Source organism: Mytilus trossulus, chromosome 3 (genome assembly GCF_036588685.1).
Source record: "Mytilus trossulus isolate FHL-02 chromosome 3, PNRI_Mtr1.1.1.hap1, whole genome shotgun sequence".
Taxonomy (NCBI): domain Eukaryota; kingdom Metazoa; phylum Mollusca; class Bivalvia; order Mytilida; family Mytilidae; genus Mytilus; species Mytilus trossulus.
In genome coordinates this window covers 50583064-50606689 of record NC_086375.1, presented here as the reverse complement: position 1 = coordinate 50606689, position 23626 = coordinate 50583064, and the positions used below count along the sequence as shown (strand labels likewise).

The 23626-nt window shown below is 31.5% G+C and overlaps 1 protein-coding gene across 1 annotated transcript; it reads right to left on the bottom strand.

Moving 5' to 3' along the window:
* Nucleotides 1–699: 699 nt before the first annotated feature.
* Nucleotides 700–6801, bottom strand: LOC134710858 (uncharacterized). Its single transcript, XM_063571268.1, has 4 exons — nt 6762–6801; nt 3217–3386; nt 2315–2404; nt 700–1256 (listed from the first exon to the last, which is right to left on the bottom strand). The coding sequence occupies exons 1-4, from the start codon at nt 6799–6801 to the stop codon at nt 795–797; spliced, it is 762 nt and encodes a 253-aa protein (XP_063427338.1). The 3' UTR covers nt 700–794.
* Between the last annotated feature and the right edge of the window lie 16825 nt (nt 6802–23626).

The window sequence follows — 23626 nt, the reverse complement described above, 5'->3', positions numbered from 1 at the left end:
AATTAGGCAGCAACTATTTACCTCATTTTTTTGGAGATGGGGAGCGGGGGGGGGGGGGGGGGGTAGGGAGGGTAGGGGGCGTGGGCTATTGATTTTTTTCAGGACAAATTTTGGTAACATGCCGAAATCAATTTTAGCATTATATATAGTGGCAGCTGAGGGTGAAACAAACACATTTTTTTTCAGGGCCAAAAACTGGAAACATTTTTTGTTTCCAAAACAAAATCCAGAGCTCAGCACCACCACTTCCTTGCCTTTATATTTTATACTCAACTATAATACCCCCCCCCCCCCCCCCGAAAATCAATTGGTTGCTGTTTTATGGGTTCGGCAATGATGCTGTCTTGATCAGGGGTTAATAAAGTACGTTTATTTTTTTTAACCAAAAAAACTGTAAAATTAAGACATCAAGTTCTGTATTGAACTATACTTATAATTATCAAAAAATATTAATTTTACTCAAAAATAGTTTCCTCCTTAAATATATACACGGTAAAACTTATGTCCTAAATGCCTAGTTTTGTGTACACTTAACCTACACAAGGCCTACATTGACTATCGACTGTGTGTAGATAAAACATGATTTAAACTACATGTAAACATTGAGTTTTATCAATGGGAACGCAATTGTGTTTAGTTTACGTGTGAGCGACACTAACACAACACCGAATTTAGGTCAATGTGAACACGGCCTAAGAGTTGTATTAGTTAAATACAAACAACCCTTACAAATAGATGAATTCTTTAGAGAATATCTGAATTAAAACCCGAAAATGCTGTTTAATACTACTTCATTAGAAAGTTTGTTTTTCAGTATACGGTGGCGGAGGAGCAGTAGGTGAATATGTTCCATATCCGACAGGGGTCTGGCCAGCAGGTGGTGTATATGTACCGTATCCAGTAGGTGGGGTCTGTCCAATCTGCGAATTTTGACCTACAGAATGGCTGAGAGATGTTATGTGCTGCTGTTGTTGACTTATAAGATATTGCATTTGTTCTAGGCGGTCACTGGCCGAAAAAAAAAACTTGAATGCTTTTTTGTAGTAACAAAACATAACGCAAACAATAATGGATGTCACAAGTAGAAACACACCAAAGAATATTCCGATTGCATTAGCGTAGTTTTCAGCCCTGTGATGATGTCCGCAGGTTTGCATGTCCACTCCACTGCATGCGACCAACCCTGCTATTGTATAACCTATGCTTATTCCACAGAGAGAAAACGAACTGACGGCAAGTGCATAGAATGCAACAACCTGGAACAAAAGTAATATATAAATGGATCTTATGTGATAAATACAACAACCTGGAACAAAAGTAATATATAAATGGATCTTATGTGATAAATACAACAACCTGGAACAAAAGTGATATATAAATGGAATACAACAACCTGAAACAAAAGTAGTATATATTTGGATCTTATGTACATTGCTTGTGTATAAGTTTTTTTTAAATATTGGTATAATAGTATTTTTATAGTACTTTGTATTTAGTACATTGTACGATATAGTTATATTGAGATGTATTAGATTTGTATCGTTGGATTAGATTGAAATGTCACATTTCAATGGAATTAATTTTGTGAAGTTTGGCATCATTTAATTGTCGAAAAACACCCGTTTAATTGAGTCAATTATCATAGTAGTCTGTGGGTTTTTTCTTGGATTTAGGTGGCTCATTGTTTTTATTGTGTAACGATGAATGCATTTGTGTAGCCTTTTGATGACATCGTTTTGGTTTGTTTGATGTTGGTGGTCTCTTGAACAGGATCATTTGAAGGAGTCCATGAATACTTTTGACAAAAAAAAAGAAAGAGCTATACAACTGACTATTGAAAATAACATGTAAAGGATAATATGTTATATAAAAGATCCATACAAAATGAAAGTTGGAACCAATGCAAAATTAGTGTGTGCTCTATTAATGGGACGAATTATTGTCTTTGAAACTATGCGTGTTCAAGAAGATTTTATTTTCATACGCTGCTGCAACTACTTTGATATATATTAACAGTTTTAGTTAATGTATTAAATCTGGGTTATTTATTGGTGAATATGACCGAAAATTTATGAAGGTAACCAAACCTCTATTTGGTTTGGTTCATACATGTACAGTGTAACTGAAATGCAAGGACTAATTACTTCGCGTTTTTAGTTGATTGATTAAACTGAATAATTTAACCTTACTGAATCGTTGTATATGTTAAATGGTTAACCTCTTTGAAATTTCACTATTTGTTTAAATGAAATCCTTATTTCGATTTGCAAATATTTGTATTGTTTACTTCACAAGAAGATCCATTAAGACATACCAGACATCTCTGTTTAGATCGTTCCTCTTCAGTAGTCCATTCGGACTTCGTACAACCCAACACTAGGCCACAGATAGCACCTGCTAGCACCTGAAACATAATTAAAGCTTGTATTGCATTTAAACATGAGCACTTATTTGAAAAAAATAATCGAGTGATTGATTCTGTTAAATGTTCCGTGGCAAAAATCACATGCCTTCGTATCTTAATCCCTGGTCGAATATCGTCTCATTTGCAATCTTTCCATATCACATCTTCATTTTTTTTTTTATTAAATACGTCATGATACGCTGTAATAGTGATTAATCAAAAAGTGTGTATGGTGCCGACCCGACCCAGAGTGCAATGAGGGTAAGAATGATAAAATAACGGAGGTGATCTCAATATAATAGAAACTTAAAAACAATGTTTCCCTAACTACAAATGTATAAATGAATTAAGTTGACTGAAAAATAGGAGATGGGATTTGATTTACGTAGGAAATCGTTTCACTTGATTTTGTAGATGCAAAAATTTAAGAGGTCTACCGCGTGCCATAGGTACATGTATCCCAGAAATATATTTTTAAAAGACAAACAGTAAGTGGTCTACCATTGAACTTATATTTAGTTTGAGAAGTTTTTCATGTAGTGATAAATTTGCTATAAATCTTTTAGGTTCATTTCAAACAGTATTTTCAAACCTATATTACACCAGTTTGAATATCGCTTAGGAGGATGATGATGGTAATGATGTTGGTTTACGACGAAGGTGACGACGACAAGCAGGAGGCGGTAGAGGAGGAGGGGTTTTATTTGACTGGTCGGAGTACAATCCCACGCACCTGCACTCGATATCATCACTTGGTAATGTTGCTGATGATGCATTTGATTTACAAAAAACAATTTGTAGTAAGTACTTACCACCAGGCCTGAGAAAATTGGACTTCCAGATACCAATGGCCATCCTCCACCTGCAGCTGCTATCAAAAGTACAATACCGCTTCCAATAGACAGAACAGAAGCAACCACCATCACTATAGCTATGGCTCTAAATCGTTTGACAGCATTTTGTCTGATATTGAAAAGTCTAACTGAAAAGTACAACAATATAAATTGTTAAAGAATGATGACTGATGTACCCATGTTTTGAATATTTTGTTTAACGCATCAATGTAAATAAACGAAATTTGATGAGACTGTCATTAAAGTGAGAGGGTTAGCGCTATAGAACCAGGTTTAATCCACCATTTTCTACATTTGAAAATGCCTGTACCAAGTCAGGAATATGACAGTTCTCGTCCATTCGTTTTTGATGCGTTTTGTTATTTGATTTTGCCATGTGATTATGGACTTTCCGAATTGATTTTCCTCTAAGTTCAGTATTTTTGTGATTTTACTTTTTATTTAATTATAGACTTAGTTTATATGGTATCTATTCATCACACATCTTTCTTAAAGCTAACTATCTTGGTGACGCAGTGACACATCTGTCAATATTTCATTTTTATTTTTACAAGCACATGCTCATATATGTATCCTTTCAAATAAAACGCTACAAATAATACAGGGTAATCTTTTCTTCAATGGCGCCGTAAATGTCATTCTGATGTACTTCATGGCAAACAAAATATAACCATGCTAAGGAATAATTATCAAAGATGATTAGCATCAAAATGATACCGTTTATTATTATTCATGTATAATTTAAATAAAGGCAACAGTAGTATACCGCTGTTCAAATCTCATAAATCCATGGACAAAAAACAAAATCGGGGCAACAAACCAAAACTGAGGGAAACGCATTAAATATAAGAGGAGAACAACGACACAACACCGAAACGCAACAGCACACAGAAACGGACCAAGCAACAGACAAAACACCACAAGAATAACAAATATAACATCAAAACCGAATACATGAATATGGGATAGACAAGTACCGTGCCACGTCTTATCTCAAAAATAAGAGAAAACAGAAACGACTCAACGTTAAAATGCAACACACACACAGAAACGAACAATATTATAACAATGGCCATCTTCCTGACTTGGTACAGGACACTTTTAAAGGGGAATAAAAGTGGTGGGTTGAAACCTGGTTTTAAGGCATGCCAAACCTCGCACTTTAATGGCACAGTTAAATATAACATTGAAATGAAAACAAAATATTACAGGACTACAATACAAATAAAAAGCAGAACATATTAGACAAAGAAAAGCATGATTAATAGATAAAAACTGTTCAATGTATTTCCAAGTTTCGATGATGGCTTATATTGCTTCAAAACAAAACAAACTATAACTAAAAGAGAGTTTATTTTTCTTACTTTATGTCTTTGAAAAAAGTCTGTAATCAAATTGAGAAAGGAAATGGTGAATATGTCAAAGCGACAACCACCCGACCATAGAGCAGACAACAGCCGAAAGCAACCAATGGGTCTTCAATGTAGCGAGAATTCCCGCACCCGTAGGTGTCCTTCAGCTGGCCCCTAAAATATGCATAATAGTACAGTGATAATGGACGTCATACTAAACTCCGAATTATACACAAGAAACTAAAATTTAAATCATACAAGACTAACAAAGGCCAGAGGCTCCTGACTTGGTACAGGCGCAAAATTGCGGCGGGGTTAACATGTTTATGAGATCTCAACCTTCCCCCTTTACCTCTAGCCAATGTAGAAAAGTAAAAGAATAACAAAACGCACATTAAAATTCAGTTCAAGAGAAGTTCGAGTCCGATGTCAAAAGATGTAACAAAAGAAAATAAATAAAATGACAATAATACATCAATAACAACAGACTACTAGCAGTTAACTGACATGCCAGCTCCAGACCTCAATTAAAGATTGAAAGATTATGTCTTCATCATATGAATATCAGGCACAATCCATCCGGTAAGGGGTTTAGTATCATACTATCATAAAATATATGAGAAGAACATAACACGTGTCATGCCAACAACTGTTTTTTTTAGAAATAAATGTGTTTAGTTCCGATGCAAAGGTCCTATCAGTGAATCAATATTAAAGCCAAACTATGCAATCTTTAATGATCTGACAACAGTATCGTAACTATGTCCCCTTCTAATAAGTCTATTTAAAGGTTTTGTTAGTTTCTGACATTTTTGTGCTTTATAAAGAATATTTCCATAAACAATTGGATGTGAAATACCTGAACGTATAAGATGTCTGCATGTTGAGTTATATTTACGAATTATTTCCTTATACCGGTGATAAAATTTAGTAAATGTTTTGACCAGTTTGTGATATCGAAAACCCTGGTGTAATAATTTTTCAGTAATGCATAAATTTCTCTCGCTAAAATCTAATACCTTGTTACATACACGAGCGAATCGTACAAGTTGAGATAAATAAACACCATAAGATGGTGACAAGGGAACGTCACCATCTAAAAATGGATAATTAACAATAGGAAATGAAAAATCATCTCTTTTATCATAAATTTTTGTATTAAGCTTCCCGTTTATGATATAGATATCAAGATCGAGGAAAGGGCAGTGGTCATTGTTATCATTTACTTTATTCAAAGTAAGTTCTACAGGATAAATTTCTTTAGTATACATACTGAAGTCGTCATTATTGAGAGCCAATATATCATCCAAATATCTAAAAGTATTGTTAAATTTTTGTATCAAATGTTGTTTTGATGGGTCTTTGATAATTTTAGTCATAAATTGTAACTCATAACAATACAAAAACAGGTCCGCAATAAGTGGTGCACAGTTAGTCCCCATTGGAATTCCAATAACTTGACGATATACGGAATCTCCAAAGCGAACAAAAATGTTATCAAGTAAAATTCAAGCGCATAAATAGTATCAAAGCATGTCCAAATCAGCTTTATTTACTAAATATTTTTTTTGGTATATAGATGACCCCCTCCTCATAGATGGGATTCTATAAATGCGAAAAGGATATATCCACTAGAGACCGTAATATGGAATTATAAGGCCTTCAACGATTAGCAAATTCCATTATGATACAAACAAAAAGCTTTAAAAGGCACTGCAAGATAAAATTTAAAACAGTTCAAAACAAAAATACAATGGCTTGATTTATGTGTACATTGTACATATTTCAACTTTAAAGCAGATTACCACGACGTTTCATTGTAATATTTTAAAGTTTTTCTTTAATCTCACCGGTTACTCGATCCTTGAGGGATCAGAGGATGGAAATTGAACCCTACATATTTTCATAATTCTGAATAAGTTGATATCATATCTTGATTGTATTTCTTGTAATTTCTCTATCATTCTATGTTCAGATAATGATTTAACACTTATAATTCAAAGATGTACTCTCGAGTAAATATCTAATAAAAAATAAAATTAATTAAAGACACATACTTCATGGCAAAATTTATGATGTATACCTTAAATTCAAAAAAAATAACTCGACATGAAAATTGAAATGCTGCCTAATCTAGGCTTGATCACTTGCCTTCTTCTTCGGGTGGTAGTTGTGCAGCAGCGGACCACATATCGAATGTCCGTTTACTATATAACACGATGTTATGTGCAGTTCTATGTTCTGGTGGTGAGTTGTCTCAATGGCAAAACCACATCCTTATATTTTTATATATGCGTTGTAATAATCACATGAATTTTAGTGTTGGATATGTGTGTATACTATATAGTGATACTGTGTGTTATCGTTATCATATCTCGCACCCGTTCAATATTATCTGAAAAATTATGTATATTAAACAATAATTATATCTACCGATGTCATTACACAATATTAGATACTGTAAATGTACAGGTCAATATTTTTTAAATTGTTTACGTTTTCGCTCTTTATTCACTTTATATAACCCTATATTTTTATTTTAAGAGTATTTTTATTTCCTTTTATTTCTCTTCATTTTATTTCTAATTATTTACAAAAATGGACAATATTCAAATATATATTACAATACCACTAAAATTGAGAATGTTATGGGTATGTGTCTATAAGATACAACAATCCAACCAAATAAAAGAAAACATCACATCGTTTAAGTTACAAGCATCAAGTAAATTACAGTCTTGTAAACATTGATATTATAAAAATTTTGTTATTAAGAAAAACATTTGTATTCAAAAGAGGGAATTGTTTTTTTTTAGTGAAACGAACATATGTATGAAGTTCATCAGTTAAAGCAGATTATCACTTATGTTAAATGTAAATATATAATGAACTAAGTTTGTAACATTTGAGTGTCAGAATATCGGAGCCATTATTCTTTTTTTTCTCAAACATAGCTTAACATTTACCACTAAGCACATACCACATCACAAATGATAATTTATACGTACAAACGCATTCAAGGAAACATTTTTTAATAAATGTACATGCTATTTATTCTAAAATAATTTATAATAATAAGCTATGCAAATCCCTTTTACACATTCATAATTATTTCAAGAGACCATGAAACTATATTAAGTATTTGAAAAAGTGTACAATTTGATTTACAGACCAAGATATTTTTCAATCGAAACTAACATAGCGACAGAACTTGTGTTGGATAATCTTTGTCATCTTATTACGGGATAACATACATCATTTTTATCCGTTTATTTTTCAAAACAATGTTTTAACCTTTATATCTTAAATTAAGAAGACAAAGTATTGCTGCAAATTTTACTTCTATCTTAAAAGATCAAAGGTAAAATATGGTAGCAATTGAGGTAATTAAATTTTAAGATATTTAAATGCAATTGAGTTGATGGCTTATACATTTACATGTTCATCCGACAACTCATTTTATTGTAATTTGAATGGAATTGAACGAAAAAGTATCAAATAATTCTAAATGCCACTGATCGAACAAATTTCTCGCGTTATCAATATACTAAATTCTGTCTTCAGCTCTTAAAGTATATGTACTGTATATATATTTTTTTTTAATTTAAACCTTGATTATGATTTAGTATTGATAAACTTCCACATAATCATCCAAAGCAACGAAAGAAATGAAACGCTAAAAAACTACCAACAGATGTCATGTTTTGGCATCATATCAATTCATTCAAACATTCAAAGGGAATTAATTTGTATCATAAGGCTTCTGCAAAAATACTGAAAAATTCTATAGAGCTGCATGTATTTTGTATAGTTTCCTTATCTCGGTTACAGCAATTAAAAAAATATATAATATGGCTTACATATGTCACACACACGAGCTTGTATTACAATAACAGACAAATGAGCGTTACCTTTGTATTAAACAGTTCTGTTTAGTTGTTGCAGTGACATCATTGCACTTCTTTACTATACTAAAATACTATTTTATCGGGTTATTTTCGCTTCGGATTTTGTTTGAAGTTTTGGTACGTGTGTGACTTGGTATCCTGCATTGAATTGAAATGTGAAATGTTCATGTTGTATTTATTTTGCAGTACAGTATCCAGTTCGAAAATAGCAAAAAATAAAGACAACAGTAGTATACCGCTGTTCGAAATTCATAAATCGTTAGAAACTTAAACTGAGGGAAAAGTATCAAATATAAGAGAACAACGACACAACAGAAATACAACCTTAAAATGTAACACACACAGAAACGAACTATACTATAAAAATGGCCATTTCCCTGAACCTGGTTGTGTGGCAAACCAAGCCACCCGCTTTAATGGCCATGTTAATTATAACATTAAACTGGCTAAAATATATGACAGGACTACAATACAAATAAATGGGAGAAAATATAGGACAGAGAAACAAACGAATTATAGCTAACCATAGGTAGCAGGTTAAAAATTTAACACTCCAAACGTGCGCCACATCCACACAAGACTTAAATAGACACATGCACTATAACGCTATATGATACGGCAATGGACATTTGAGCGCATTGACAGGACATTTGAGCGAAAAAAAAGGACGTTTGAGCGCCAAAGTATAGGACATTTGAGCGCCTAAATTTTAGGAAAATAAGAATAAGCGTAGGACATTTGAGCGAAAACAAGTCTTTGATAGAGAATTGTCTTATTGGCAATCATACCACATTTTCTTACGAATATAGTTCAAATGAGGAGTTTACCAACAAAAAGATTTCATATATTTGACCGTGTATCCAAATTAATTTATCCGTCAATTTTCAAATTATCGGTCGTTACGTATACTTCATAAAAATAAACTCTTTTTATTTTTTTGTCTTCAAATTCATGCATATATTTGAACAGCGGTATACAACTGTTGCCTTTATTTAAAAGCTTTTTTGATTTACTAGAAAAAACTACAAAGCATTTGGGAAAAAATGCTAGACTAATGCATGAAAGTATTAGATTGGAATAGTATTTATGCGACGCAATTGTGTAAAAGATTTTTTTTATGAAGGTCAATCAATGAAATAAGAAGGACACGTATATTGCATAAATAAATAATTCTTTCATCCGATTACGTAGTAAGATTGTATCAAAACATTTGCCGTAGCCGGATGTTTTATTACATGAAAATTCAGTGATATTGTTTCAACATGGAAAAAGGCAAGTGAATGTATAATATAGTTTCAAAAGAATTCCATTATTAGGTTTTTTTCAGTATATGCTTATGAAGAACCTCTTATTCCCAGGAATAAACTTGTCATGATATTATATGATACTTTTTTTTTGTACACAGTTAATGACATTAAGATTGCGTATAAAACCCCAACTGTAGATTGTTCATTATAAAATAGAGGCATACGGTATCAAAAGAGATATTCAAAACCATAAGTTAAAAACGAGCCGACAAAGCTTAATTTACCACTTGGTAAATGATTTAAAGTCATATGAAACGAGTGAGTGGTGAAAAATAATGTTTATCATATTTTTGAACCAATTGAATCATACACTTAGTCGTCTATGCACGATTTTCTTATTTTTTACGAAAATATATGATATAATCGTCATTTTTTCTCTCTTTCTGTATGTTATGATGCTTTAACAAAAATGGCTGCTCATTAAATGCCGTGTTTTGAAGCCGACGTTTACCGATTGGCACCTTATAGTAAACAAAGAACAAAAAGCAATCAGATAATTGTTTATTTAATGAGAGATCCATGCGTATTGCGATCACCGGATTTTTACGAGGAGGGTTACGCTCAGGTCACTATGCAAATGGAAAATATGTCGGCGAATTGCTTCCTAAAAGGAAGCAATTAAAAATAAGTAAACTTATTCTAAATGTGGACAAATTAAAGAATTTTCCTCAGAAAAAAGTATATAAAATTGAGAATGGAAATGGGGAATGTTTCAAAGTGACAACAACCCGACCATAGAAAAAACAACAGCGGAGGGTCACCAACAGGTCTTTAATGTAACGAGAAATTCCCGTACATATGTTGTATAATGAACCCTATGCATTAAGTATAAAAAATATATGCAATTGTTTTTTTTAATTTGAGGTTTCTTAAGACTTTAAAAATGAGAAGAGATCATGCGAATACTATATTAAGGAGTGAAAACAAAGAAGATACTAAAGGGGCAATCAAAAATCATAAGTTAAAGAGTGTCTTTCAAAACCATGGCAAAAAAATGAAGAAACTAAAAGCAACAGTTTTCAAAAAGCTACATGATAACTTATGAAATTAGCAAGACAAACCTCACTAAAACAAGTGATTATCTCATGATCAGGTGCCATCGAAGGGGATCAGAGTTATGATTTTTAAATTATTATGCGATGTGAACATTGAGGAAAAGAGGAGTTGGAAAATATGCGTGGTCATCTTAGAAACAGCTATACCATAACAGTCTATCACTCCCCTGCAGTATCGTATTTATATATAAGAGGCATTTGGGAGGAACATATTTAACATCTTTTACACTATTGGTTTTATTTATAAATTTATATGTGAACAGAACCATACTATGATTTGGATTCCTGTATATTTATAAGTTGTTGGCCAAATATCTGCATAGAGGGTACAATAATATTGTAATTACATTTTAAAATATATGTTTTTATTCAATCTTATAATACACCTCTCTCTGCTACAAATTTCTTTAGAAAGGATAATGCTTTTAATAATCCTTCTCCTGATGTTTGTACCTGTTGACAGTCAGCCAGAAAAGTAAGTTGGCTTTTTATTATTTAATTGTGTGCTCATATATCCAATTTGACTTGAGATATAAGATACTTTCATGAAAAGAAGATTTGCTCCTTACATTGATCTTTTCTCAGATATTGAAATAGGAGAACGACTTTAAACTAGAGACTAAAGCAAAACTAAAAGTTGCAGCTGCATGATAGTCAATTTTAAATTTTCTCGGCAGTAACAAATCTTTTGCTCCATCGTAATAAGTATTTACCTTTATCCATATTAACTAAATCACGTTTATGCATGGTCACATATATGACTTAGTCAACTCGGTGTTCTTCCGAGAAAAAAAATGAGGACAAACTCATATATAACGCTTATACATTTCATGATTACCATCCCACATTTGTTGACTCATATAGTTAATGTATGTTTCATCTCAATAACTACATGTTATCATGTTCAAAGACCCTTCGATACCAGAAAAGGAATAAAACTTAATTTTACTGATCATTTTCTATTCTTGATTGTGATTTTTTTTATTTTTGTGGATTCCAACTATTGATGATGAAGTTTGAGACTCTTGTCCTGTCAAAGCAAATGAATCAGTAAACTACTATTGCCTCTTATCAATCAAAATACAGTTTAATCACATTCGATCGTTATAATACAGCGTCTAATCTCATTGAAACGTAGTTAATATATATGATGTCTTTTTTCATATTTACAAATTTTTCATAATGTTTATTGTGTTCTCTGCTAATTTATTTATGTAATTATATACTATTGTATATTGTATTATAAATTGTATTTTCCTTATAATGTTATAATTGAATAAGGCTAAAGCATAATTGTGATTTTTGCTTTAAATGTCTTTTTTCTATCTTAAACCTATACAATCCAATGCTTTTATCGATAAAACAAACAAATGTTGAACACATGTAAGTGCATATTTTTATTTATTCCTGAAATAAATGCGTGATATATTGTTCCAATAAGTCCTTAACCTTTTGTCTGAGATTTTACATTCAAATATATTTCGTATCATAAATCATCAATTATATATCTTATAAATTAACCAAAACTTGAATAATTTCAGCTGTACGTACATAATGACAATCCCAAAGGTAACAAGACCAGGGACAGATATTGATATTTGTATTACGATATGGAAGAAAGGGTCTGGTAATGTCAATATAGCTACTGCATTAAGGAATAATAATGGACACACGATATCTGGGATGTCAAAGACATATTCAGGGACATCAGGTATGAGTTGATAGTAAAATCAGAATAAATGTATGCTTATTAGTTTACGAAACGTGTTTAAAAGATTATGACGTGAACTAGATCATTGTAGGCAATGCTTCTCTAGTAGGATCCTCAAATTTTCTCTTTTAAAAAAAATATTCATAATTGCCAATAATACTCTTTTTGATGATAAATCTTAATTACAACTCTAAACTTGCGCATGTCTAAAATGCGTTTATTAAAAATATATAATACGAAATTCGATAAAAAATAAAATCAGATGATAAAACGTTAAAGTGATGCAATTAGTTATCAAAGGTACCAGGATTATAATTTAGTACGGCAGACGCGCGTTTCGTCTACATAAGACTCATCAGTGACGCTCATATCAAAATATGCATAAAGCCAAACAAGTAAAAAGTTGAAGAGCATTGAGGATCCAAAATTCCAAAACGGTGTGCCAAATACGGCTAAGGTAATCTATGCTTGGGATAAGAAAATCCTTAGTTTTTCGAAAATTCAAATAATAAATAATAAATAAGCGACAAAATGGACGGTGTTGGGCTACGATGTCATTTTAACATTTGTATTCTTTAAAGGTCAAACGACTAATATTAAAGTCCTTTGAAGGGTTTGATACAATACTTTCATTGCGAGCAACACAATCTCATCACAATGGTCGTGATAACAAATGCAAGCTCTAAAATATCTGATATTTATGTCATAAACAAATTATTCTTGAATGTTGCGACACATTGAAGGCTTACATGTGGAAAATTCAAATTGCCTCTCCTGTTGATATTTGGTATACACCTCCAATTCTTAATTTATAAAATTAAGTCAAGATACTTAACTGTTTCTGGCAAGCCTCTGGTATCCTTAATTTCAAGTTTGTAGGGCGAAATGTTACATTATCAAAGACGTGTAAAAAGTATTGAAAAGTAAAACAAACAAAAGTACCCAAGCAGAAAATTCTAAACGGAAAGTGCGTAAGCAATTAATTGATTGTGCCATTTGATAAGGGACTCGCCGTTTTGAGTTTTCCTTAGAGTTCGGTTTATTTGATATTTTATCGTTAACTGTACTTTAACACCCTTTGTGTGTTGATGCTCATAAAAATGTATATTTTTTTTCTATCAAGACAAAGTTGCAGCTTCGGAGTAACTATATCAGTAGTATATGTTCTTTTTCTTCTATTTTGTGTTATCTAGGGTGAAAATAGAAAACTAATTGTCACATAACTTTTTTCATTGCAGGAAAACTACATAAATTAAAATTGAAGGTAGAGTTATATTTTAACATTTTATGAAATTTCAATATTTTATTAAATCTCAACTGAACTCAAAAATTTCAGAGCACTGAAAAAAAGTATATCACAAAAATACTGAACTCCGAGAAAAATTCAAAACGGAAACTCCCTTATCAAATGGCCAAATTAAAAGCTCAAGCACATCAAACGAATGGATAACAAAAGTCATATTCCTGACTTGGTACAGGCAATTTCTTATGTAGAGAATGGTGGATTTGATAGCAAGCGTAACCTCTCATTTGTATGACAGTCGCTCCAAATTCCATTATATTGACAACGAAGCGTGAATAAAAAAAAACCCAGACATAATAGTTAAAATGTAAAAAATACATTAGTCAACACTGTGTAAAATTCTTAATCTTTAAAAACAAATTAAAAAAAATAACCCATACAAATATGTTACAAAGAAAGACAAAATGGCATATAGACCAAGCATATCTAGTTTTGTTGTGTTTACATGTATCTACCCATAGTCTTTTCAAGTACCTGCCAGACTTGCTATTCTTGAATTTTTATAGACTTTTAATAATATACTAAAAACTGAAAAACAAATTTGGTGTTGCTTTTATCTCTAATTTATGGTAAACGCATTTGAAATTTATGTTTCACCAGGTTCGTTTTTTGTTTAATCTTTTTTATTTCTGTTTTTCGAGCGTCTCTGTTTAGTCTGAAACAGACGAAAGGCTTGTCTGGCGATACAAAGTTTGAATCTTGTTTTGTTGCAATAGGTTCCGAGTGATACCCCGTCGGGATATAGCTATCATTTGGACACCATTTGTACGGGATGGATAGTGTTTTCTAAAACTATTGGAAATATTCAAGTCGACTCCAAGAATGCTTCAATGTTTATACAGACAGACAGACCAATATACAAGCCCGGGGATTTAGGTAAACTTATAAAATTGAGAATGGAAATGGGGAATGTATCAAAGAGACAACAACCCGACCATAGAAAAAACAACAGCAGAAGGTCACCAACAGGTCTTCAATGTAACGAGAAATTCCCGCACCCGGAGGCGTCCTTCAGCTGGTCCCTAAACAAATATATACTAGTTCAGTGATAATGAACGCCATACTAATTTCCAAATTGTACACAAGAAACTAATGTATTCATTATATTTATGATAACATGCAAAATATATCTCAACGACAAATGACGTACTGTTAAGATTTTCTATCAATCTTATGATTAACATATATTCAAATCAAAAATCGAAAATATATTTGATTGAGTTCGCAAATTTAGCGTTTCCACAATCCTGTTCGTTTTCTCACAAATGAGACAAATCGACAATTATTTAAAGAACATTTCATGGTAGTAATTAAATCTATTCATCCGATCGGCTGTCTGTTCAGTAGAGTAAGTGGAGTTTGCTAAAAAAAGGAAAATAAAAAAAGTTGATGACTGGTATCTTTCAGGATTGTCTGATGTATAGGTATGGTGTGAATACAATTTGGTCAAGACTGTGTAATCTTAATCCCATTCAATTTCAATAACACTTTTTTCAGATTTCCATTTTATCAATAGGGCTCTTCACGGTTAGGTCGGCCATATTGGATAGGGGGCAGATTTTTTGGAAGGAGGTGGAAATGGTATGAAAGTGTGGGAAAATCTATGTGTGTTTCCAAGCAACAGCTCTGTTTTGATGATGTTTTCCCGTATTTTTCACACCATTTTTACCTCTTTTATGAAAATCTGCCCCCTATCCAATATGGCCGAACTAACCGTGAAGAGCCCTATTGGCACTCTGTGTTATCGTTATGAGTCTTTTTAATATTGCTTACTATATTCAAGTAACATTTTTTTAACTTCGTCCTATTTGTGACAAAAAAAGTTTTCTTCGAGCTGTAAGATAATACAAACATGATTGATTTTTTCATTTGAATTTATTGATTTTCTGCATTGTTGCTTGATACAAATTCAACAAACAGTATTTTAAAAAGTATATCTTACTTTCAATGTACGAGGCGTCACTATTTCCTTCATGTTATAAAAAGACGGTTCAACAAGTAATAAAGATCATCTCTCTTTTCATACGCATATCTTTTACATTCCATAATAAATTGTTTAGGTTTTATTGTACATTATGTGTCTCTATTTGTTGAAAATAAATTAAAATGAGCGTATTTATACAGTCTCAATGTGCAGTTGTTTCGGTGTTCAGTTTCAATCTAGACAATAGTAAGATGCGCAAGGAAACCAAAACATTAACAAAATATTAAGATGCCAGACATTTGATAAATAGTCATTTCGTCATTGTCTTTTATGGTATTTTCAAAAAAAGGAAAAGTATTTCTAATTTGCAATTTCAAGATTGCAAGGGCTGATAATTGAAGTAGTGTAAACGTCTCCAATCACAAGAGTTAGATTCTCTATATTTCAGTACAGTTCAGAGTATTTGGAATGAAACCATCGCTTGATGTCATTAAAGCTCCTATTGATGTGATTATATTTGTAAGTAACACGTTTTTCTAAAAAAAAAAAAAAAAGGGAAGCAGTATGCTTCTTTATGAAAAACTAGTCTCGACAGATTGAGGAAATTGCCAGATATTTAAAGACAGTGTAAACTTTTTTCCGTGATTGATTTGTTCAAACAAACGTGTAGTTTTTTTTTATATAAGTTCTTTATTTTTCACACTTCAACTATGACGTGAATATGACCTGAAACGTTCTTGTTGACATCTGTAAATCTTATCGTGACGATAATAATAAGGCAACAATGCATGACGACGTCACATATAAACAAAAAAAAACAAAAACAAAATTATTGCAGATCAGGGTAACATTTTGTGAACATATGTCATAAAAGAAACTCAATCACAGAATCTCTCCCAGTACGATATTTCCCATCTCGGCAATTGATTTGAAAAACATGAAGAAAAAAAAAACAATCCACAAACTGCTATTTGTAGTGTTAACAAAGATTTTAAGGTACAGCTAACGATAAACAAACAAATAAATAAAAAAAGAAACAAAAGTACATTTGTTACCCTCAATGTACAATACAAATTCGTTGAATGCTTGATAACATATAACAATAATTTCGCAGTTCGTGTAGCAATAATGCCGTTCCTCAAAACAATGTTAATTGTACTGTGTTAGATGCTGCAGACTCGAAAAAAGGACCGTTCTGTTAAAAGATACTTCACTTGCTTATACTTCTGTTGAATGTTTTGCACCTCATACAGTTGACTCCCTATTTCTTGTATTCATTGATAATTTACTCTTATTGAATATTTTTGAAGGATCCTCTAAAAAATAGAGTAAAGCAATATTTGAAATTACAAGAAGAATATGGCGTTGTATCTGGTTTCTTACAATTATCACCAGAAACACATCATGGTAGATGGACTATAGAAATGAACCAGTTGGTTAGTAAAGAGAGAGATGTTCATAAGTCTTTTTGAATTTCAATCATATGTATATTATATCAATGAAATTGAATTGTCTTTTTATCAAAATGTTAAGGTTTTCTGAAACCTGCGTAGAAGTGTCGTACTTCCAGCCCTTATTGAAGAGTAATCGTATTTAGATGTAGGTTCAAAATACAATATGCTTACTGAAAGTTTTTTCGTCGCTCAAAATAGACAATTCTTTCGTTTTTATGATATGCGTCAATTTCTTATTATAACATCAACCTGCATGTTGTCAAACTTGCTTTTATATCTTTTTTAGTTCCATGAAAGTATTCAAGTTCGTTGAAAAGAAGGAACTTTGTTATGTTATATTTTGGACCATCATATTCAAACATTACCTCAGTATAGATTACCTTAGCTGTATTTGGCAAAACTTTTAGGAACCTTTGGTCCTCAATGCTCTTCAACTTCGTATTATTTTGCCTTTAATAGTTATCAAAGATACCAGGATTATAAAGTAGAACGCAGGACTCGCGTTTCGTTTCGATTCATCAGTGACGCTCATTTCAAAATATTTATAAAACCAAACAACTACAAAGTTGAAAAGGATTGAGGATCCAGCATTCCAAAAAGTTGTGCCCAATACGGCTAAGGTAATCTATGCCTGGGATAAGAAATTCCTTAGTTTTTCGAAAAATTCAAAGTTTTGCAAACAGGAAATTTATAAAAATGACCACATTATTAAGAAAAATTGATTCGAGCGTCACTGATGAGTCTTTTGAAGACGAAACAAGTGTCTGGCGTAAATATATTTCAGTACATTTTTTCTTATCCCTGGAATAGATTATCTTTATCGACTTTATTAGACATACTTTTTAAAAGAGTAGAACACTCAATGAAGAACTTTGAACCGGAAATCATTAGAATACCTCTGATTCGCTCTGCCAGTTTGACTGTAATTAAGACTTTCCTGATTTTTGTTATTCATTTTGATGTGAAAAGTCTATTCGAAGAAATAAACATAACCCAAGATTAAACTATTTTTCAAAAGTAACAACTTCAAAATCAAAAGGCAGAATACTAAAACAAAAAGTCCCGTTTCATTTTTCTCATATTCATTAAAGAAACATCGTCGGTCCTTTGTGAATTTAAATTCTTATGTTGCTAAGCAAAATAATTTAATGTTTTACAGGGACAAACGCAAAAGGAATACATTGAAGTGAACGAGTACGGTAATGCTTATATTTCAATAGGTTGATTTGGAATTTTCAAATGCTTTTGCTTTGAGCATCACTGAAGAGTCATTTGTTTTGTCAAAATGAGCATCTAGCGCAGAAAAAAAACATTATCTTAAATGTTACAAAATAGAAAATATAAAAACTTCCTGAACAAAAATAATACAAAAAAAAGAATGGGTCAATTGTTTGCTTATCTTATTTCAATTTGGGCGATTTAGAAGATTATCGAACTTGGGTAACATTTCAAATGCCAGAAAATTTAAGTGTTCGAAATCAAAATTATGTTTTTGTTTCTCCTTCAACGACAATACGTAAGTTGTCACATAGTGTGTTTGAAAAACATCGGCGTTAACGTGTCATTTACACCAATATTCAGTTTCTGGTAATATATTGATACCCTTATCCAAAAGTAACTGATTTTACGAACTACGTTCACAATCTCTTTATGATAAGCATATAGCAAACGGAGCTATTTTGTCATGTCTTTTTTGTTGTTGTTGTTGTCATATACAGATTTATTGGATTCCGGATGTCTTTCATAAACTTGCTTTTCATTTTTGCATTATTGGATGTAATTTGATATATAAATTACTGTATTTAAGGTGATACCTAACACTACAGGGAGATAACTCTGTAAAATCAGCACAATGTTTATATAACTTGTGTTGTTCAGGGAATATTAAGCGTCTCAATGATCAAAATCAGTGTTTGTCAAACAGCTATATGACCAGTGTAATTTTTCTGATCAAACGGTTGGTTAAAATATTTTGAAATTTTTATATTTTTGTCAAAGGGTCAAAGTTTATATTTTGTTAAAATTTTAAGAAAATTGAAAAAGCCAAATTAATTTTAGTTCATGTGTTGGGTACCACCTTAAACATGTTGTTGTATATATATATTTATATATCAATAAGTTGCTTTTATTATTGTTTTTCATGCATTGTAAAATGTTATACAATGTTTTAGTGTTGCCAAAATTTGACGTTCAAGTTTCAGTACCTGGATTTAATTTTGTTCAAGATGACTTCGTTACTGTTAGAGTATCTGCCGCGTAAGTTCATTAAAACTTGAGATCAATAACACTTTTATTATCTCGAAGCAATGTAGAGTTTGAAAAATAGTATATATACTTGTCTCTAGTTGAACATTTGACCTTAAACCAGATGCTTTTTATGTTTTGGTGTCAGTGGTTGCTGTCTCACATATTAAAACGTTTGTACTTGATTTAAAAAACAATTGACAGATTAATGAAGAAGTAACAGTTGATGTGCAATGTTATTGTAAGATGCTCTCTATACAATTTGTCTATGTTAATTTTTTTTGTGTTTTTTATTTTACTTGTTTTGTTGTTTTTGAAATGGAATTTAAACATGTAAAATAACTTTGTATGACATGAATGATTAATATAAGTTTTCACATATATCTAAAATCTTCTATCTACAGATATACATTTGGAAAGCCGGTAGAAGGATATGCCTTAATTAACATAACTCGTGTTTTTAGTAGTGATAGTATATATGTAAAGTTTGAAAAGGTACTACATGTGCATTTTGTAGAAAAGAATTTTCAGTTGATGTTATACTAAAAATAGATTATAATTAGTGACTCTGTAACTTTCATGGAATAATCGTTAAAATATTGGATTCTTTTAATGAAAAAGATGATATATTTAGCCAAGTAAATGACAAATTAACGATAGTCGTTACCTTATTTAAAGGGAAAAGCAATCAGGCGTTGCGCTGATCTCACATTGTTTTACAGAATGATTAAAGTAAATAAACATTTCCAAATATGCCCTATTCGTGTCGTTGTCCTTTCTAAATTGTGCACCTCAAAATCAGCTCACAGCATATTGCACTATCTTTCCTGCCTAAATTTAATGGTTTATATGGTAGCTCAGATTACCATACATATAAGGTATTCTTTTTTATGTGGTTATATGGAGGATGTGTCTTTTTTATATATTAAAATCCAAGTCTTCATGCATATAAAGAATAGGCTATATGTTTATTTTTCGAAGATACATGGAAAGGTTGATATCAAGATTCCGACCTGGTTTCTTTACCCATCGTTTGGAACTAGCTTCAGTCTCTTTGTTAAAGTGAACGAAACGGTGACTGGAAAAGAAGCCAATGATACAACAATTTTCCAATTATATGCCAGTAAAACGAAAGTTGTGTTTTCACAGAGTATGTCATCTACATTCAAACCGGGGCTCAAATATACAATTATGGTAAGTAACTGAGTTTCTTTTATTTTAACCATCAAATACCAGTATCTTATAAACTAACAATTTATAAGATTAAAGACTCTTCTTTTTTTGAATCTATTATGTATGAAATGAAGCAAATATTGGAACCGAAAACGGAAAATCAAAATAATGTTTATAATGTAACAAAGAACATAGAAACTGTCCTAATCTAGATGTTATAAGTTATATGCTAAACTTATCCACATTATTAATGTATGTGCCTGTCCCAAGTCAGGAGCCTGTAAATTTAGTTGTTGTTTGTTTATGTATTACATATTTGTTTTTCGTTCATTTTTTTACATAAATAAGGCCGTTAGTTTTCTCGTTTGAATTGTTTTACATTGTCTTATCGGGGCCTTTTATAGCTGATTATGCGGTATTGGCTTTGCTCATTGTCGAAGGTCGTACGGTGACCTTTAGTTGTTAATGTCTGTGTTATTTTCGTCTTTTGTAAATAGGTGTCTCATTGGCAATAATACCAGATCTTCTATTTTAAATGGGTTATCCCTACAATACACTTTCTATATTAAAACTAATCAGGCCATATTAGAATTAACATCAAATCAGTGAATCATGAATCATACGTGTTATTTGATTGTGCAATTTGTTGAAGATTTTACTTTAGAGTAAGCAGAACTAAAGCCAAAGATGGCACTGGTTGAGTCTAGCGAGACGCCTATTATCCCTCTCGATACTGAAAGATGAAAAAGACACACAAATCATATTTTCGTTTTGCTGATTTTTGTTGAAAAACAAATTCACCATATTAAGGAAAAAAAGAAAGAAAACCCGACATCATAAACTATCGTCTATTCAATTCTATTTAACATTTCCATTTTCTACTATGTTGAAACTAGCATTATAGTCATATTTGAAGCAAATATTTATTAAAAAAAAATCCTGTTTTGATGACGGTCTTCGTAGAAATCTTTGATTGTTCAACTATCTGATTCAAAACATTCTGAACATACGTAACTCTTTTAGATTATAAAATGTTGTTTATTTATTTTCACAGCACTGTAACGATACTGCTGCTGATTGACTATCAGTGACCGATGGATATTTGGTACTTCGAAAATAACATGATTGATATAAATTGCCCGTTATGAATTCTAAATATACGCATGTACTAGTTGATCCATTCATCAATAATCTTTGGATAACATTATCAGGGACACTTCTTATACGGTCACACAGCAGGGAAAATCAAATAACCCTCTTTGAAGTAGTTGGCAGCGCATCTTTGTTTATCTGTCTGCAAAGTTTTCTAATTTATTATTGAAATTTTCTAAAAGAAAATTGTGTCAAAACAGAAATAAACAGATAATCAAGGGTCTTTCAAGCTGGATGATGTTTCTTGACTACATCCCGTCTCAAAGGAGTTGTGAGTCGAAGAGATTTTAGTAAGAAACACCCTCTTGTTCGAAAAAACATTGATAATCTATATTTTTGTCGAATATGTAAGTGATATGAATTCGAGTAAATACGAAAAGGATATATTTCATGAATGTCAATGAGAAAGCATGCTAACGCGACATAATCACAAAACTACATTAACAGTGTTTCTCTACCTTATGTAAACTTTACTTTGTATGAATTTAGATAAGGATAGAAAAATCAGACGGTAGTAGCATCGAATCACCACTAGGCACTGCCAAAATAATCATAACCTACAAATATAGCGTCAAGGTCAAAGAAAGTACAACTACAAAGACCAAATTGTTCTTTACAAAAGCAGTTTCTGTTGACAAGACTGGTGTTGTTATACAACAAGTTTCCTTTCCAAAACATGCTGATTCTGGTACAGTTTATGTGAGTGCTTTATTTTTTTGGATTTATTGCGATCAAATAAAATGTCTAGTGTTCATATATTTCTGCGATCAAATAAAATATCCAGTTTTCATATACACGTTTTATTATAAAAATTTATCAAACAAAAACAAAATTAAAAATCATCATGAACAACATATACATTTTAACGAAGAATGGTTTCAATAACAATAATATGGCAGTGGTACCGATACGTGATTTTCATGTCATACTCGCTGTTTTTGCTTTCCAGGTACTGCAAGTACTTTGTTTGTTGATTTTTTGTATATTGTTCAAAAAAGGGTGCTACGAGGTACAATTTTGAAAATAATAGTTTATTCATTGAACAAATATTACTTGGATGAATAAGGAAATCGGACCGTTTTGAAACTAACAATTATCAATCTAGTAGCTGAACCTGTTTTTGTAATTAAAAGATAGAGTAACATTATGGAGTTTTATTTGTTTTACTTAATATTGGAGATTTATACATTTAAAGGTAGTATACAAGGGACGATATCTGAGTTCAAAGTATATTTCCAAAGCTACTTCACCAAGCAATAACTATATACAGATAAGAAAAAGGCGAGGACGGTCCAGTGTACAGGTTTGTTTTAATTACGTAATGTAAGCTGATTCCAATATTAACTAGATATTTTGTTTAATATTGCCTACATTTAGAGTATACATCAATGAAACATCTACCAAACCACAAATTTAACCAATAAGACTCTATGTGTGTAAAAAAACATTGCGATAAAAGTTAAATTTACATCATACCAAGCTCTCAATTATCCGAATTCTCAAAAAAAAAAGATTTAGTTACGTAATGCAATGTGCATACAAAGACCAAACCAGCTAGGATGTCGCCCGGTTTTTTTTAATTTTGATTATGCCATTTAACTGGGGACTTTTGTCATTTAACTGGGGACGTTTGTCCTATGACTTTCTCTTTTAAATTGCCTCCGGAAATCGGTATTTTTGTCAATTGATAGTTATATGACACGGAACAAGCACACATACAACACATTTTAGTACAATTAGTAAAATCAAAGGCAGTGTTATCTAATACCAAAACTTATTCAAGTT

Excerpts from the sequence above, each read along its gene's own strand:
- LOC134710858 (XM_063571268.1), bottom strand. The coding sequence starts at position 6,801 with ATGTGGTCCGCTGCTGCACAACTACCACCCGAAGAAGAAG. Across the intron at positions 3,387-6,761 it reads ACTACCACCCGAAGAAGAAG|TTAGACTTTTCAATATCAGA; the intron begins GCAAGTGATCAA and ends TGTACTTTTCAG. Across the intron at positions 2,405-3,216 it reads CAATTTTCTCAGGCCTGGTG|GTGCTAGCAGGTGCTATCTG; the intron begins GTAAGTACTTAC and ends ATTATGTTTCAG.